This window comes from Silene latifolia, chromosome 7 (assembly GCF_048544455.1).
Source record: "Silene latifolia isolate original U9 population chromosome 7, ASM4854445v1, whole genome shotgun sequence".
Lineage (NCBI taxonomy): Eukaryota > Viridiplantae > Streptophyta > Magnoliopsida > Caryophyllales > Caryophyllaceae > Silene > Silene latifolia.
Window position 1 is genome coordinate 4,644,051 of NC_133532.1, and position 17,529 is coordinate 4,661,579.

Here is a 17,529-nt window from a genome sequence, read left to right on the forward strand (position 1 = left end):
GTTTGACAGATGATTGAGAAGTGATAAAAACCTTCCGGAATCTTGGTTCTGGTGTGCTCCCATCTCGAACATGGAGCAGAGGACCATAATGTATGACAAAATGGCAAGGGATTTGAATGAGAATGCGGTAGCTTTCCTAAAACACGGCAAACTTATCAGTCACTTTCACTTAATGAACTTTTTATTGTAAAATTGGTAGTGTAAGTTGTAACCCCTAATCAAAGGTAGGATCTTAAGGTGGTTGTATCTTGTGATTGTTTTTTTTTTTTTTTTTACCCCTACTTGTTCCTTTTTCGGCAAGTATGTAACAATTCAACTCCTATTTGCAGCCCGCTAATCTGCGGTCGAGCAAATATTTTGTATTAAGATCCAGAATATTCAGCACCACTATCGTATGTATTATTTGGATTAGTAGTGTCCTCCTCCAGTAAGGCAAGATATTGTATTAGAGTATAAATAACGATGCTGATTTTTTAATGAAAATAGACGAGAACTTGAGAATTTATAAGTGTCTTAAAACGATGGGGTTGCAATCGGTTAGAAACTGTTTGTTTAATGCTTTGCTTACACATTATATTATCATTGTTATTCAGGGTGTGTTTTTCATGATACAACTAGTGAAATGAATGGCAATGGAGTATTGGTTTTACATTTGAGTTGCTTTAAAAGGGAAAGCACCCTTTAATTGGATGTATAATATGGGTAATATTAGATTAGTAAAGACTAATCATTTAATCAAGATGCACATATACAACACACATACTATTACAATTTTATGAAGTCAACCATTGACATAGGACTTAGAATTTGGGACATGGACATATTTCGGAATTTTAGTAGTCGTAGGTACGATGTACGACAGTGGGTAGTTAGTGAACACAACAATTCGATCACTTTTGTTTCGTATAAAGGCTTGTCCTTATTTTCGTACAATTTTCAATAGGAAAATGTCTCCACTTGATCTAAGTTACACTAGTTAGTGACCATTTCTACTTTTAAGATTTTGTAAGTGGACATATCTCATATCTGAGAAAATGATGTCGGGTTAAAACGAGTTAAAAAAAAAACTGCATTAATGACGTGGTACCGAGACCGAATTGAGTATTGTCTTTTGTATTAATATAGATAAGATTATACCAGGAAAACAACACAAGTAAAAATATTTGTCCTTTAAATACTACAATAGTGGACCCCATAGTAAAAGTAAGAAACTAGGTAATTAAAAGTCAAAAGAAGAATAAGGGCAGTGGTGGCTTACACGCAACAAACCCCGTGGAAGTGTACATTTTCCCCGCGGATATATCACTACCCTATATATAATAACTCTAGAACCGCCATCTCAATACTCCAGTTTACACACACACACAAAGGGAAAGGTAAATATCACACTCAACACCTCACCGTCGACTCCGCCGCCCGCCGCCCGCCGCCCGCCGCCCGCCGCGGATATATCACTACCCTTCTCTCTCTCTCTTCGTCGGTGATCTCGTAAATTCCTACAACAATTTCGCCGGAGAATTCCGTCAACCGGCGAACTCCCCTCTCTTTTTGATCGATCTCATACCTCCGCCATGAATCCCGAGTAGTAAGTTTCTCTCTTTTTGATCTCAATTTCCTTTACTTTTCGTTAATTCTTGTAATTATCTTACAATTGATTGATTTTTGTTCGCTATTTTGTTGTTTATTTAGATGTATATGTGCGTTGCAATTGATCCTTCGAATTTTGTCGGTGATCGCGCGTTTCCTTAGATTATGATTTTATTTGATATTTGATGTGATTGTTGATCCTTGGAATATATGATTGCGGAATTTATTTATTATTTTTTTTTTTTATGTATCCCTTGTCAAAACAGTTGTTGATCGAGGATTTTTGTAGCAGAAATTAGTATAGTTTTGGGTTAGTGATGGGGGAATTGTGGGTTGTTCGTATGATCTTCGCGAGTTGTTGTTTGAGATGACCTGAAAGTAAGGACTTTTAAAGATTCCCGAGCTTCAATTTGAGTGTTGCGTCTTCATATTGTTTTCCTCTCCCAAATTCAAGAAGAGGAAAGGGGGTTTTAGTTTTATTATTTTAAGGGTTGCTTAGTGGAGTATATTGGCGGTGAATAAAACACATAGAAAGCGCCAAAGTTTTGGTTTTAACTTTTGTAATCCCGCGTCATGTAAGGATATGTGAGGCGCTATTTTGGAACGCTACTTGAAAGCGCCTCATTTTTAAGCGTTATTTGTCCAAACTCAGTACTTTCTATAAGAGCGCCGCAAGTCGAGCGTCGCCACAAGTAGTTTTTGTAGTAGTGAACCTTTCTCTTGATGAACCCGACATGGAAATAATGTTCTTTGGTGATGATGAAATTGGTGAGTTTGATGATAATGCTTTGGGTAATGATGTTTGATGGTGTTGTAAGATTTGAACTTTGGTTTGTAATTTGGAATATTTATTTATTTTTGTAAGACTTGAATGTTTATTTAAATTTGGGTTTGTAATTTGGATCTTTGTAATTTGTAAGACATGTTTGATTTTGATGTATAAGACAATAATATTTGTGTTGTTATTTTACGAGTTTGTAGCCTTCAATTGACCAAAGTTTAGATGTTGGTCATAATGTTCATCAAATTCCCTTTATTTTAATATGTATATTGATTTTTTTTTGCCGTGTCCGTGTCCTAAAAATTTCCAAGTGCCGTATCCCCGTGTCCGTTTTCGTGCAACCTAGCTCACAACTTCTTGGGAAACTCTCCAAATAAACACAAAAAGTGACCTATATTTTTTGGGAGACCTCCCCTAAAAGTAAGATTCCCAAATGATGAGAAGGTTGATGTAACAAAGGGGAGCCCGATATGAGAAAAGAGAAGGTATATAGTGAGGCAATCGATTGCCTTTGCGAATGCTTTAACAACCCATTTATTTTAAAGGGTTGACACACACGAGTGAGTCAGTTTGAGTTGAGCTTATTATCACAAAACTGAATAACCTAATTCTTAAATTAACCCGAATTATTCTCATCACTCGTTAATATATCTACGCTTTCCAAACGTTGAAAGACTTGAAAATATGTTACTGACATGACCTGAAATTAACGAGTTCTGAAGGAGTCTCATTGGTAAAATTAGGTCGAGACGAATACACAACAAAAAAATTGTGTAGTAATTTGATGATTTTACATATGCATTTTAAATAGTTTTGTAGTAAATCTCACCAATTATATTCAAACTTTTTTTGCAGGATACAGGAACAACAACATACTACATACTACGACTACACCCTCACTCTTTATAATCTTTCTGTTTAACTCGTTTTATTCTCCCTTGATAACATAATTTTTTTGTTTATCTTGTTTTATTCTCCGTTGATAACTGTTTGTTGCTAGTTTGTTTTTCCTTTTTTTACAGGTAACAAATATTAGGAGCCTCACATTTTTCCGAGCCCGAAAAGGTACGTGTCTCATCCTACATTTTAACTAAATATTTTTGCATATATATAGTAACTAAATTAAACAAAATAATTGTCAAAAAGAATTGAAAGAATAAACCTTAGAAAGTGTCGAGTTAATATTTTCCTTATTTGTGTTTATTCTATCAACAATTAGTTACATTGAAAAACATAGAATAAGAATGCAAGAGTTTGGAGAATATATATGTTCAAGTACTTCTTGGCAATTCCAAAGGCTTAACAAGAAGAAGAAAGAAATACAATTAATGATATAAGATAAACATGATGAGTAGGGCTGAGCAAAAGCGGTTAACCGCACCGGTTTTGCAATTCGGAGCGGTTAACCGGTTTTAAAAGTTGTCATTTTCTTGCACTGAATCCGAACCGAATTAATTCGGTAAACCGGTTTTTTTTGAGAATTGAAACCGAATCCGGAAACCCCTGACTTGTTTTGAAAAACCTAAGTTTTCCATAATAAATGTTCAAAGTTCATGCATACAACTTTAAAATAAGTCTTTATACATAAAGAAGTCCTAAAATACAAATAAAGTAAAACACATACAAATTAACTTGAAAGGTAACAAATTACATAACAAATTGTCCATAATCTAGAACTCCAAAACAAAATAAAAAACTTGCATCTTCGAAGAAGACATCAACCATCCGTCTCATCAATAACCATAAGAGGTTGTTGTAACACAAAATCCGCCATATCTACAATTTTTAAGGAAAACGAAAGCAAAAATTAGATATTCATATTAACACAACACAATAATGAGTTAACAATTGAAATGTAAAAAAACAACTACAAAACAATGAGTTAGCAATTGAAATATAAAAAACGAACTTGCCTTTGTCTTCTTCAATATTCTCCATCGCAAATAAGATCTCTTCAATAATCATTGGAGTATGGGAGGTACGAAGCCAATCTTGGGCACATATAAGAGCTTCCACCATTCTAGGGTTCAAACAAGTACGAAACGAATCAAGAACCCGACCTCCGTGTAAAAGCGGACTCTGATGCCACCGTAGAAACGGGAATGGCTAGCACATCCCGAGCCATTTTAGCAAGTATAGGGTATCGTTTTTGGTTATCCTTCCACCATTGCAAAATATTAAGAGTAGAGTGCCTACTTTCCCTATCATCAGTCAAATACTTCTCCCATTCACTTTTACTCTCATTCTCTGCCCCACCCATTTCCATTTCAAATTTGTTCCCCAAGAGAGCACCAAAGTTAAATGTATCATCTTGATTATTAGTTTGGGGGAATATATTAGTAGTGGTGGAAGAACTAGATGCACTGTTTGAAGTTTTAGGAATAGAGGAAGCATAAAAATCAAAGAAAGTCTCAAAGAAGTATGTAATATTCATGGCGAGAAGACGGCCTTTATCATTACCATATATGGTTTTAACCATCCATTCCACATAAGTCATTTTATATCTTGGATCGAGAATAAGAGAGACAAACAAAAGCAAATTGAGATTCTCAATCTTACCCCAATACTTGTCATACTTCAACTTCATTTTAGAAGCCATATTCCGAACTCCTTCATCCTTGTGACTAAGATGTTGAGAAATCACTTCACCAACCCCAAATATAATCTCCACATAATAATTACTAGTAACATAACGACTACCGGACAGCTTTAATGTTGCATCATAGAAAATTTTCAAGAAAGGCAAAAAGTAAGACACTTGTTTCCACTCATCAATTGTAAGGTAGTCACCAACCTTCTTCATTTCCTTTTGAAGATTAGAATCTTTTACAAGCAAACACCCAAAAGCCTTCTTAAATTTTATCGCAATATCAAGCATTAAGTAAGTGGAGTTCCATCTAGTTTCAACATCCAAACATACAAGACTCTTACACTCTATTTTCTCTTCCACAATACAAGCTTGAAATTTTTCCTTTCTAGCGGGTGAAGCTTTCACATATTTACAGAGTACGGATTTTAATAATTGCATTCTCAAGATCATGCAAGCCATCTTTAACAACCTTGATTTAGAATATGAGCCGCACACCTCATGTGTAAATATTTCCCACCCATAACATCACATTCTGAGTTATTAAATTTTCTCCTCAAATAATCAATCGCAACATCGTTGGAGCTAGCATTATCGATCGTGATTTGTCAAAATGTTCTTTAAGTTCCATTCACTCAAGCATTTCTCAACAGTTTTACCAATTATCTTACCCGAATGACGGAGAAAGTTGACAAAAGTTGATGATTCTTTTATGCAAAACCCAATTATCATCAATAAAATGAGCAGTGAGACACATATAGGCTAAATTTTGACCCGATGTCCAAGCATCTGTGGTGAGACATACCCGAGAAGAGAGTCGACCAAAGAAATCATACAATTTTTTTCTTCCTTCAATAAATAGAGCATAACAATCTCTAGCCAATGTGAATCGTGAAGGAATAATAAATTGAGGGTTCATGTCTTTACAAAAACCTTTAAATCCGTCTTTTTCAACACACATAAAAGGCAATTCATCAACAATTACCATCCTAGCAAGTGATCTCCTAGCAATTTCGTGATTAAAAGTCCATACTTTTGGAACACTGATAGTTTCAGCGGAACCATCATCATTAATAATAGTGGTCGTCTCAATATTGATCAACTTTTGTCTCTTATCCACATTAGCTGGCGCTTTTGGACATCTAACAAGATGACCACTTAAATTACTTGTCCCATTTTTGGAAGAGGACGCAAAGTTACGATTACGAAGAATTGCACTTAGCAAAATTAGGGTCGTCGGTTTACTATAATGACACCAAACTTCGAGGCATTTTTCTTTTATGAGAAGAAGACTCACTTTGACTTTGTACTTGGAACTTTAGGAGGTCCGGGTGGTTTGTTATTCTTTCGAGACCAAGTGAAGCTCGACGATGAGAAGTTTGAACCTCATCCTCTTCACTTTTGTCATCCAAATTGATCAACCTTTCATTATCGTCATTCTCATCAAAACTCGATGACATCTACAAAAAAATTTGAAGCTTTAGATGATAATAAAGCAAGAGCTAAACTCGATGACATCTACAATAAATTGATCAACCAATCCATAAGTTCTGAGACTATTTCTAAAAAAGAAGACCACCATCAAGAACGCCAAGACCACAAAGAAAGTGACAAACATGAATGTTGTTGCGGTTATGTTAAGAGTTAGACACCATTAAGATAAAAATCGTGATGTGGCTTTAGCCCTCAACCTCAAGTCGCGCAAATCGACATGTCAACACTTCCAATTTACAAATCTCTATCAAGCAAATAAAAAGGAATATTGGAGTGGGGATGCATGAATTTGAAAAATCGGAAACAGTAACAGCAAATCTATAAACCCTAACAATGAAAAACAAAGTAAAATCCGAATCAATTATACAATCAAACTAAAACATAAAAATCGAAACAAACAAATCATCGAGACCGAAACAATGAAAAACAAAGTAAAATCCGAATCAATTATACAATCAATACACAATCAAAACAGTAAAAATATATGATTAAAGACGAAAAAAAGATCAATATGATGTATAAAAGGATGAATATACAAACCTTAGTAGTTAAGAGCTCGAAAATTCCAGTGAATTAATGGTAGATCTGGAGTTATTTTGAAGAGATTTTGAAGAGAAGAAGAGGAGAAGAGGAAGGCTGCGTTTGGTTTAGGAATTAGGGTGGTCTCAAATGAAAAATGAAAAAGAGTTGGGTTTGGAGTTGGGTAACTGGGTTTACGCATATTTGGTTTGGAGTCCACGTGTTTTTCTTTTTTTTTTGAAAATTTTAATTTTTATTAATGTGGATTAATGTGAACTGACACATATACTTGCCCAACGTACATTTTTCAGATGGCCACTGTTGATGTTGAAGATGAAGAAGATAAGAATCTAACGGAAGAGCAAATTACAAAAATCATCCAAAGAGTGAAAAATGCAAAACCATCAAAGAGTGGAGGCTTTGCAAAAATTTGGACTTTCAAAGATGAAGGCTTGGCGGTGAAAAGAGTAAGCCGTGACTATAAGGATCAATATGAGGTAATACATTATTGCAATTTTATTTGTTCTACAATTAATTACAACCTCCACATCGTACTATACTCTTTATTTGGCAATACTTCACGTTATTTGCATATAAAAGACTTCCAAGTTCCAATTACCCATCTTAAACCTCTTAATGATAGCTTGTGCATATTTCTTTTGTGAAATAAAGATACCTTCCCATGCTTGCTTCACTTCCAAACCCAGGAAAAAACTAAGGCCTAATTAGTCATCTCAAATTCTTTTTTCATGTTCCTATTAAATCCAACGATCATAGCTAGAATGTTTTTGGTTATATCATATATATAGAGAAAGGATCATCAATTCTCATTTTGTTTCTTCACAAATAAAGTAAGTTGGAGCTACCCATAAAGGGCATTATTGAACCTATAAACTAGATTTTCCGTAACATATCATGATTCAAATGGATCTTCAAACCCATGGGAATAAGACATTATTGTCGTACAAATTAGCTACAAGTCTTTTACCTTTTGGTCAAGTAGCATTCATAGGAAGGGGTTTATGGTGTTCTGGGAGAATTTGGGATCCATTGTAGTGCGTGTGCTTGCATCGAATGCTCCCGTTGTTCCTTGCATTATTATTCTTCTGGAAATGCTGCTTAAGTTTTGAATTTTATTAGCACTTTCTGAGCCTTGGAACTCCCCCTTTAAGTTAATAATTTAAATAGCTCTGAAGAACTCCCCCTTAATTGTCTCCCATATTTGTGTTGCCGAAGATGCATTGACGATTCGTGAAAATTTTTTGTCGAGCTGTCAATCTAAGTATTTTAAACCCGTGTTTGATAATATCTAGCTTAGAACCCAAACTTCATCTTAATACACCCACGTAATTTTCAACTATGAAAATTTGTGTGGAAGAAATTGCTCACGCTTCAATATTTTTTTAATTTTTCTTTTTTTGGGGGGGTGGTGCATTATAACATATGTTTGATATATCTAGTCTAGAAGATTTAGGTAGTATAAACCTATGTTCCATAAAATCTATTCTAGAGCACAAACTTCATCTTAATACACCCAAAATCGTATTTTTCATCTATGAAATTGGTGCGGAAGAAATTGTCGACGCTTCGACATATGAGCTATTTATACTAGAAGAACTTCTATAAAGCACTTAAGACATAAGTCTAAACCCCCCTACATTAAACTTACATTAAACTTATTAGGACTAGTAACAACATTGGGTTACTTTGTAACCTTACTAAATTATTAGTCATATCTTTCACCATTTTTATTATTCTAATTTTGCTAACTATATATTTTAGTTATTTTAATTTTGTTAACTATGTATTTTAATTATTTTAATTTTGCTAATTATATTTTCTGGCCGAGCTAAAATCATTAGAAGTCTCAAGCCTCACACAAACATAATAAAACTCTGGGGAAGCTTTGAAGATCACAGATATTCTTACCTATTGCTAGAGCACTGTTTATGGAGTTTAAAGGAGGTGCTTGATGGTAATTACAAATCTTAGTCATTCATTTTACTCCTCCCATTTCATCTTCCTCGCTTCAAACATTCTACCCAATTATCCACTCTTTTTCTTGAATCGGATTTATGTTTTGTTGCAACATTATTCGTAACCTACAAAATTGTAGGCTACAAAAAATTAGCCCTACTTGGATTTGTATCTAATTAATTTGATACAAAAAACCTGATGGATAATTGGTGAAATCAGAGTTGTCACTTATTTATTATGACAATTAAGGTGCGATAATAGATGATTTGGTGAGAGTTTAATTAATTTGAGGAAAAAGAAACTTTTTTACTCTCTTAGAAAAAGAGCATGTTAGGGAAACATTATGGGAAAAAAAGTATATGAAAGAGTAAAACACGTACATGGGAGAGCAATTACGAATTTAAATACGTAAACAAAGATAGTCCGTCAATGTTAGGTTTAGAAACCGCGTGAGAAAAATAGAAAATATAGGAGTTTTTAAATTATATGATACACAATCACACTAATTAATATTTTTTTGTGATTTCTAACCAGATAATGAAAAACTAAAACTGCTCAAATGGGAAGAAACAACTCAAATAGCAAGAGGAATAGCAAGAGGCATTAACCACATGCATGACGCAAGAATCACACACTGCGACTTGAAACCAGCAAACATCATGCTCGCAAAGGTTCGATTTCCACATTCATTGACATTAATATAATTCTAATTAAGGAGTGAGGGAAGGGATTGAGAATTATGGGATGACAAATGAGAGCATGAGAGACAAATTTAGGCTTCTATTTAAGCCTTTCGGGTCGTTGGCATACTTTATGGGTCTTTAAAGTTCGGGTATTTGACCCGCGATGATGTTAAGGTGAACCGAAACCAAACCGATTAAAGTATATACGAACCGCATTCGGTGAATTAAACACAAAAAAAGAGCGATTTTGGGTATATACGACCCGCATATAACAAAGTTACATTTGGGTAACTTACGGCAATGGAGAAGATGATTTAAGGATGTCTATCGTTTATAGTTTTAACAAATTGATAGATTGATTGATAGGTCAGGCATGCGAATCATCGAAGAGTTAATACTCCATCTCACATTGATCTTCCCACTTTACCTTATTTATTTATCCTCATGTAAACAAGGTAATTACACACTCCCCCTTAACTTGTGTTCCTAAAACAGAATTCGAACAAAATAAAAACATTCTCGTTTATATCCCCCCTCCCCTCAACACTCTACCCTCCCAAGTAGTAGTCCCCGCACCTTGCACGCCAACCATCACCACCTACAGCCTACCGTACTTACATCACCATGAAACTCTACCAATGTCGGCAGTCCATGTGCACCCAAAACTTCCATATGTATAGTATTTGGTTTACAATTTCCAACAATATTTCTATTTTTCAATTTCATGGGCAAACACCATGAAAATCACCAATGATGAACTCTAAAACTGTATTTGTAGCAATTTAAAACAAAAGCTCAATTAAACCATTTGCTATAAAGACTAAATTAAAATATTAAATTACCATTTGCACTAAACGTTGTGAATTGCCACAACCTTTTTCCTATTGAAGATGCCGCAACGAACATAGCCCTAGATAGCACGGACACTTCTCCTAATCGGCCTTCACGTGTCGGACACCTCACCATTCAGACACGCGTCAAAATGTGTCGGACACCTCTAAAGGCGTGTCTAACTTTCATCTTTTATTTGGGCACGTGTCCATGGTATTTGTACACTTTCAAACGAAATCAAGTTGAATTTAAGGTAAATAGAGTGGATTGTTATACGGTTGAATTTGGTAGGGAAATAAGTTGAATTTGGGGCAAATGATATTCTTTAGACGAGTAATGAGATTTCGAAATAGATTGATTATAAGTTGGATTTTGGTTTTGGAAATGTGAATGAGTTATAATTAACCTCAAATTTTACAATCACTTATTTAAATTTAATATCATATACTTTTTCAAAAATAAAATCACACATATATAACTATGAAATATATATTTATTAAAAATAAATAACGTGTCCCGTGTCCGTTTTGGTGCTACCTAGACATAGCCACAAACTATTTCCCATAATAGACTGGTGACAGCCAACTCATGACGACAAGAGCTTGAGGGACTACAATGAAGGCGGTAGAGGAACTCATGGTGATGGTTGTCATGGTGATGTTTGTAGTGATAGAGCCGGGTAGTGAGTTAGAAATGTTAGTTGGGTTGTGGATGACTGAGAGATTACTAGCGGTGGGCAGAATTGTTCATTTACGGTAGAGATTGGCATTATGATCAAAATTAACATGCAAATCGTGCAAATCTGATCCTAAACAAGTTGTTAACAAGCACCCATACACTCACGGGAATGATTGGCAGCAAAACAAAAAGCCTCTTATGATCAAAATTAACATGCTCACACATCATCAAACATCTTATCTGCACATACATTAACATTAAACAATTTATCATTGAAAATTTTGAGATATGGCGAGTGTATGAGGGGTTGAGGGATGAAGAGTCGAGGGTGGCTGAACAACCCAACGGTGGGTGGGTGTAATGGTGGGGGTGTCTAGTGAGGAATATTGAAAGTTTTATAACTGGATTTGCCGATTAAACAAATTATGTTCACTTAAATAAAATTATTATTCAAGAATGAGTGCCATATAGAAAGTAGAAAGGGGGAGATCAAAAAGCAATGGAGGGACTACTAAATAAGGAAAAAAGAGCATAAAAAAAACATCCCAAAAGGGAAATTTAAAAAAAAAATGCTAAAACTTGATTGAAACTTCAAGTGTGATAGGAAGTTATGCCAAAAAGAGAAAGAAACACAAGACGCACAAAGTCTTGAACATTAGGTGGGGAGATTAGAGACACACTAGCAAATCACTACTAGACCCAAAATTATAGTCTTTTGCAATATGAAAAATTCTTAGGTCCTCCTGGAGTACAATTAATGTGTCCTCCGTAGCCAATAGAAGCTTTCATTTCCAATATTTTACTTAAATTTGCCTTCATATTTGTAACTTTTAAATTGAGATGAAAACTCCTATTGGCTAGAGGAGGACACATTAAATGTCCTCCACGAGGACCCAAGAATTTTTCTTGCAATATCACCTCATAATGGATGCTCAATTAAGAGTTAAATACCTCGACGTAGGTTTTCTTCAACCTCAAAAAATGACCTAGTTACTCCTAAATCAAACATATAAATGAGTAACAAAGTGTTTTGACAATGTGTGAAGTTGGGCACCACAAATATACTTCTGAAAGGCAAGGGAGACAGCGTGGTACCCAAATTAGAGTTGAGAATCGGTAAAACAACAATCAAAACAAGGCTCCTTAAATCAAATATATCTTCTCTCCTCTCTATCTAACTTCTGAAATAAATAAAAAGAAATAGTGGGCAAGAGCTAAGTGTCACGTGAAGAAAGAAAAGGAGTCTTCCCCTCTTTGGAATTTACATCTACTTCCTATGTGAAGATGCTCTCTTCTTTCCCATATAAAGAGCATCTTTCCAATCTACTCCCCTAGATTTTTACGTGGTACCCTAATTCTACACCAATACACCCTAGACTTTTCTATCAAACTCAATTATGCCGCTAAGTTATGTAAAACATTACGTAATCTATTAGTTTCATAAATTGTGTAGCTCTTATACCCGCCTTTAATGCTTGATTCCATTATCTTTCCTTAATCACCAATGTCAATCTTTCCCTTTTTTAAAGCCATACGTGAGAATGCTAGTAAGCTAAAAGAAAAATCCTCGAAAGCGGCATTTGATTAGTAAAAGGGTAAAACAAAATATGGTATCAACAGGGTGAGAAAAAAAGGAAGGAATGAAATACCTTCTTCGATTGTTTAGAAAATGCAAGTAATTGAAAAGGAAACCATAATACTCAACAAAACCCAGCCCTCACCATCAATCATCAATCATCAACATCAACGACCATAAACATCACCCACGTAGGCAACATAACACGATTGTTTGCCGCAAATTTGACGTCATTTTTCGCCCTTGTAATCCATAGCCAACACCATAACCCCATAACTACTACTGAAAATCCCCTCCTCACCACACAAAACACTTTGGTGTTATATTTTGAAGAAAAGGATTCACCCATGTACTTTCATTGTTTGTAATTAATTCATTCGATCGTTGAATTAAGGTTCGTTTCTGTGTTATTTACACCCAATATACAAGATTTCAAGGTTCATTTATGTGTTATTTACACCCCATATATAATTTGCAACTAATATTATTGGATTCGTGAACATATGTAATGATATTTTGCCTTAATTACGAAAAAATACTAATGTGCAATATTGTGTTATTTTTTAGTTAGACTTCATTTCTAACTAACTTAACAAATAAGACCTCTTAACTTCCGGATCATTTCCACAAATGTTAAAAATAATATACTAAGGTTTGTACCACTTGAATCATTAATAAAATTAATATAGTTTTTCACTTTTTTGTACTTAAATCATTAACTAACAAAATCTTCTTTTTTTTCTATTTCTTTTTACAAGAACGACAATCCGATCATTGAGGACAATGTAAGGATCATCGACTTTGGAGCCTCATGTTCTTTCGGCGAAGATGTGACAATAGCGACAGATGCATACTGCAATGAAGGTAAATTAGTTGTTTGTTATTTAAATTCAAAATTTCAATATGAAATTCCTTTTCATTACTACCACTCAAAATGAAGCATTTAGAATCCACGAATATTTTTTTATTAATACAAATGCTTATAATGCTTACCTAGAAGTGTCAACTTTCGACCCATTTTTTTTAAGGTAAGATAAGATCTGACAGAGTCCAGCCAATTTGACCCGAACCCAATATAAACTTTTGAAACTTTACCTTTCTTCATACAACGACTAGAAGCGTCAACTTTCGACCCATTTTTTCTAAGGTAAGATAATATCTGACAGAGTCCGGCCAATTTGACCCGAACCCAATATAAACTTTTAAAACTTTACCTTTTTCCATATTACCACTCAAACAAAGCATTTTGAATCCACGAAAGTTATTTTTTTATAAATACAAATGTTTATAAAGCTTACCCTAGAAATGTCTCGACCCATTTTTTAAAGGTGAGAAACGAATACTAGGGTGGAGTGACCCATTAAGTCGAAGATAATTTATTAAAATATTATAAAATTAATATGTATATACTATACTATATACGATTCAACAAATTCTTTACGTTTATTTCTTTGCGATGTATGGCAGGCCATTTTACTTTTTTACTTTTTTGCGCTTTCCTTTACCAATCCCAATCACCCCTTCCGCAACCAGTAGACATCCTTGTTCTTTACCCACCCAACCCAACCGCTTAGCTTTTCAATGGACCACCCTACAGTAATGGAGCCTAACTCAGCCAAACTCGACGAGAAACAACCACATCCACAACCACAATTGTACACCAACTAACACCTGTTAGACCACACCAGACCGGGCGCCACCCTTTCGTCTGGTTTCTCCTGTCTTCAATGTCGACATGGTCGTGTTTGTTGAAGAGTGAAATGTAATGGTAGATGGGGTTATGGACAAGAGTAGGTTATTAATTAGATCGGTAAAGAAGTTACCTAAATAAATACGTAAAGAACACGTTGAAACAACCAAAAAGGAAAACGTAAAGATATAGAGTCGGAAGGAGTATTTCACAGAATCATAATAAAAAAATTCACTTTAATATTTTAAATTACAAAAATAATTAGCAAGTCATTTAAATATTTAAAATTAATTCTTCAGATATAAGTAAGTTAACAAATAAATATGAAAGTATTCATATTACATTAATAGTGGTAAATAAATAAGGTTTGTGATAGACGATACATCTCAACCAAAACGTTAAGACCTTAGGGTGATGGTTTAGGTCCAATCAATATTTCAATATCCTAATACACCCACTCACTTGAATGTGCACACTTCAATGTGCCCAGGCTCCTCCATAAAACTCATTCGTGAGATATTGGGGGCTTCAAGGATTTGAACCTGTGACCTCTAGTATAATTTAATATCTTAATAGCTTGACCCCTAACTCGAGCATATCTTTTGACTAAACACACTCAACCCATTCCAGAAGAATATTTAACATTATAACTTTAATTTAATTACAGGTGAGCAAGAGCAAGGAGAGAAAACGAAGGCTAGTCCACAACGAGACATCTATGCATTCGGGTCGATTCTGATCCATCTTTTGTGCCGCAACTCTGAAGTACGAAACGACGTAAACGCGGAACAATAAGTATTCAGAAATACGTCTGCGCAATCAAAGATAGCCAATTCGTCCATGGGAACTTGAAGAAGAAACACAACAGGACCGAAGTCGAGAAACTAGGAAAGCTGACAAAAGATTGTGTTGCAGAAGACCCCCAATCAAGGCCCTCAATTAAAGAAATCCTCACTACTTTGGACAACTTATCGAACTAGTATTTCCTTGTTTTATTATTACACATTTATTACAATTTTATATTTGTTATTTTTTATGGATACTTGTAGATGCTCCCGAGGAAATGGTGTGGGTCTTTCTAGACACGCAAAAAGTGTTCAACTTTCCTATTTCGGATATGTTGAACCACCATTTCTTGGGTAACGGCTTTTCCCTACGCGGTTTTGCTCTTTGAGCTTCTATTTGTATTCACCACTTTTTGATTATGGATACATTTTGATATAGTTTGATAATATGATAATATCTTTGCTAAAACATTTGCGTTGTACTCCATATCTTTACTTAACTTTGGAGAAACTAATGGTCAAAATGAGTTCGTCGACCACCAAAGTCAAAGAGGGAATGAAAACTATAACTAATGGAGATAATAAATTGAAGAGTAAAATAAAGAACCCTATACAAAAATTCTAGAAATACGTAACGTTGAAGCGATTATGTCAGATTTAATACGCAAGAATCATAGGTTGTGCACCATACAATGAAGACCACTATTGATTTAAAACAAAAATTGCACATGGACACAAAAATTGCACATGGACTTAGGGGAGAAAAAAAAAAACATAAGAGAAGTAAAAAAGATCACAACTTTAATTGAATTCACTCGACAAAGTGGAAAGTGGAGAGAATACCTGCAAAATAGAACGATCCCATGATGCAACAGAGCAAATCCGCGCACATCCTGAGATTTTGCAACAAGATAAAAAGGATTGGAATTTTATCATATTGGTTCAATCACGGCATAAAATTCATAATAAAATAAAATCTTCTAACAAAAAAAACTTAGAAAGTGAAGGAAAGAAGGTACCTATTGAATCCAAGCCGGCAAATAGTAGCCTCATCGGCAGCACAAAAAAAAAAAAGATAAATCAGATGGGGTATAAGAGCATTAAAGCTTGGATTTTTTCTTATCCTAAAATTGATTTAACACGGAAATTGTTTGAAAGAAGCAAATTTTAATTGAATTCTATAAAATCCAATGATGCAAAAATCCTTTTTTTACGCAAGGGACTAGTTTTCGAGAGTGATAAAATCTCAATTGACACAAATCGATAGTATTAGCTACCCAGATTTGTATAAAAGCATTTGAATTGTTTCCGTTGTCGATAAAGATAACAACTTTAGTGATAGAAAACCATCTGATTAGATATACAATTGATAAAGTTGACATCTTTGGAGTCGGCGAAACAATGAAAGCATCAATACGAACCTATAAAGCAGTTTTGCTACAACCACCGAGAGATCCGATGACTCAAACCTGCAAATAGATAGATTCGATGATGCAGAAATCTAAATAATAATTAAAAAAACAAGGATTTAATTTTGGCAAATACAGACGTTAGATAGATCCGATGACACTAACCTGCAGAAGCAATCGAATTATTACCGTTGTTGTTGATAAAGGTAACAACTTTTGTGATCCGACAACCCGACAGCCTCCCTCCTCTCCAACCGGTCTTCGTCCTCGTCCGGATCTGCCAAAAAGGCCGGATCTGCCAACCCGAAATACCCTCCCTCATGCCGCCCTCCTTCCTCCCACATCGTCACCGACAACAACCTGTTTGATGTGCTGTTTTTTCAATTTTCAGATTTGTTGTGTCGATGCCCTTATCTTTGTTGTTTGTAGGATTAGTTTCAGATTGGTTTTGATATAGTTAAATGCCAAGATTACTATCTTTTGTTTGTGTTGGTTGGTGTTGGTGTTGGCGGTGGATGGTGTCTTAGGGTTGTCTTTGGTTGGTGAATGATAATATCTTTTTTCCTATCTTTTGTTTTCGGGAAACAGGAAATCAACTCGCCAACAATAATAGGATTTGTATATATTTCATACTAGTTTGAATGCCGTTAATGTAAAAGTGCGTTGCGGCACAGGTAATAAACTTATTTATAATGCGAAAAAAAACGTTATAAGGGTTTAATGTTTACATTCTATGTCTAATGATTGGTTTACATATTATTAAAATATCTCTTACAAAAAAAATAAAAGATTAATATATACTGGGTTAACTCTTATTTATAATCATATAATTACCATACCTTATACTAATCTTTCGATGTGGGACAATTATATGGTAGTTACGTAAAAACATTTAGGGTAGTTAAATGTTATATCTCCGTTCAAACTATAGA

The 17,529-nt window shown here is 34.6% G+C and overlaps 2 protein-coding genes and 1 long non-coding RNA gene across 13 annotated transcripts; 2 read left to right on the forward strand and 1 right to left on the reverse strand.

Annotated features, from left to right (window-relative positions):
• Window positions 1–1,192: 1,192 nt before the first annotated feature.
• LOC141591463 (uncharacterized) lies at window positions 1,193–7,814 on the forward strand. Its single transcript, XR_012520890.1, has 3 exons — window positions 1,193–1,585; window positions 3,224–3,433; window positions 7,280–7,814. It is a non-coding gene; the product is annotated as an uncharacterized LOC141591463 (long non-coding RNA).
• On the reverse strand, window positions 3,877–17,197 carry LOC141591461 (zinc finger BED domain-containing protein RICESLEEPER 2-like). Of its 11 annotated transcripts, XR_012520885.1 has the most exons (5): window positions 16,763–17,197; window positions 16,610–16,657; window positions 16,208–16,236; window positions 16,032–16,081; window positions 6,295–6,415 (listed from the first exon to the last, which is right to left on the reverse strand). XR_012520885.1 is itself a non-coding variant. In XM_074411806.1 (2 exons), exon 1 carries the CDS (start codon window positions 5,415–5,417, stop codon window positions 4,416–4,418), a length of 1,002 nt encoding a protein of 333 aa, XP_074267907.1. In that variant the 5' UTR covers window positions 5,418–5,536; the 3' UTR covers window positions 3,877–4,144; window positions 4,282–4,415. The 11 variants fall into 11 exon arrangements, 1 of the variants encoding a protein (XP_074267907.1); XR_012520880.1 differs by lacking the exon at window positions 6,295–6,415 and adding an exon at window positions 3,877–4,144 and having other exon boundaries at window positions 16,208–16,657; XR_012520886.1 differs by lacking the exon at window positions 16,208–16,236 and having other exon boundaries at window positions 6,294–6,415.
• On the forward strand, window positions 8,863–15,198 carry LOC141593164 (serine/threonine-protein kinase MPS1-like). The gene is made up of 4 exons (XM_074414117.1): window positions 8,863–8,943; window positions 9,480–9,616; window positions 13,472–13,577; window positions 15,071–15,198. Exons 2-4 carry the CDS (start codon window positions 9,557–9,559, stop codon window positions 15,196–15,198), a joined length of 294 nt encoding a protein of 97 aa, XP_074270218.1. The 5' UTR covers window positions 8,863–8,943; window positions 9,480–9,556.
• Window positions 17,198–17,529: the final 332 nt, after the last annotated feature.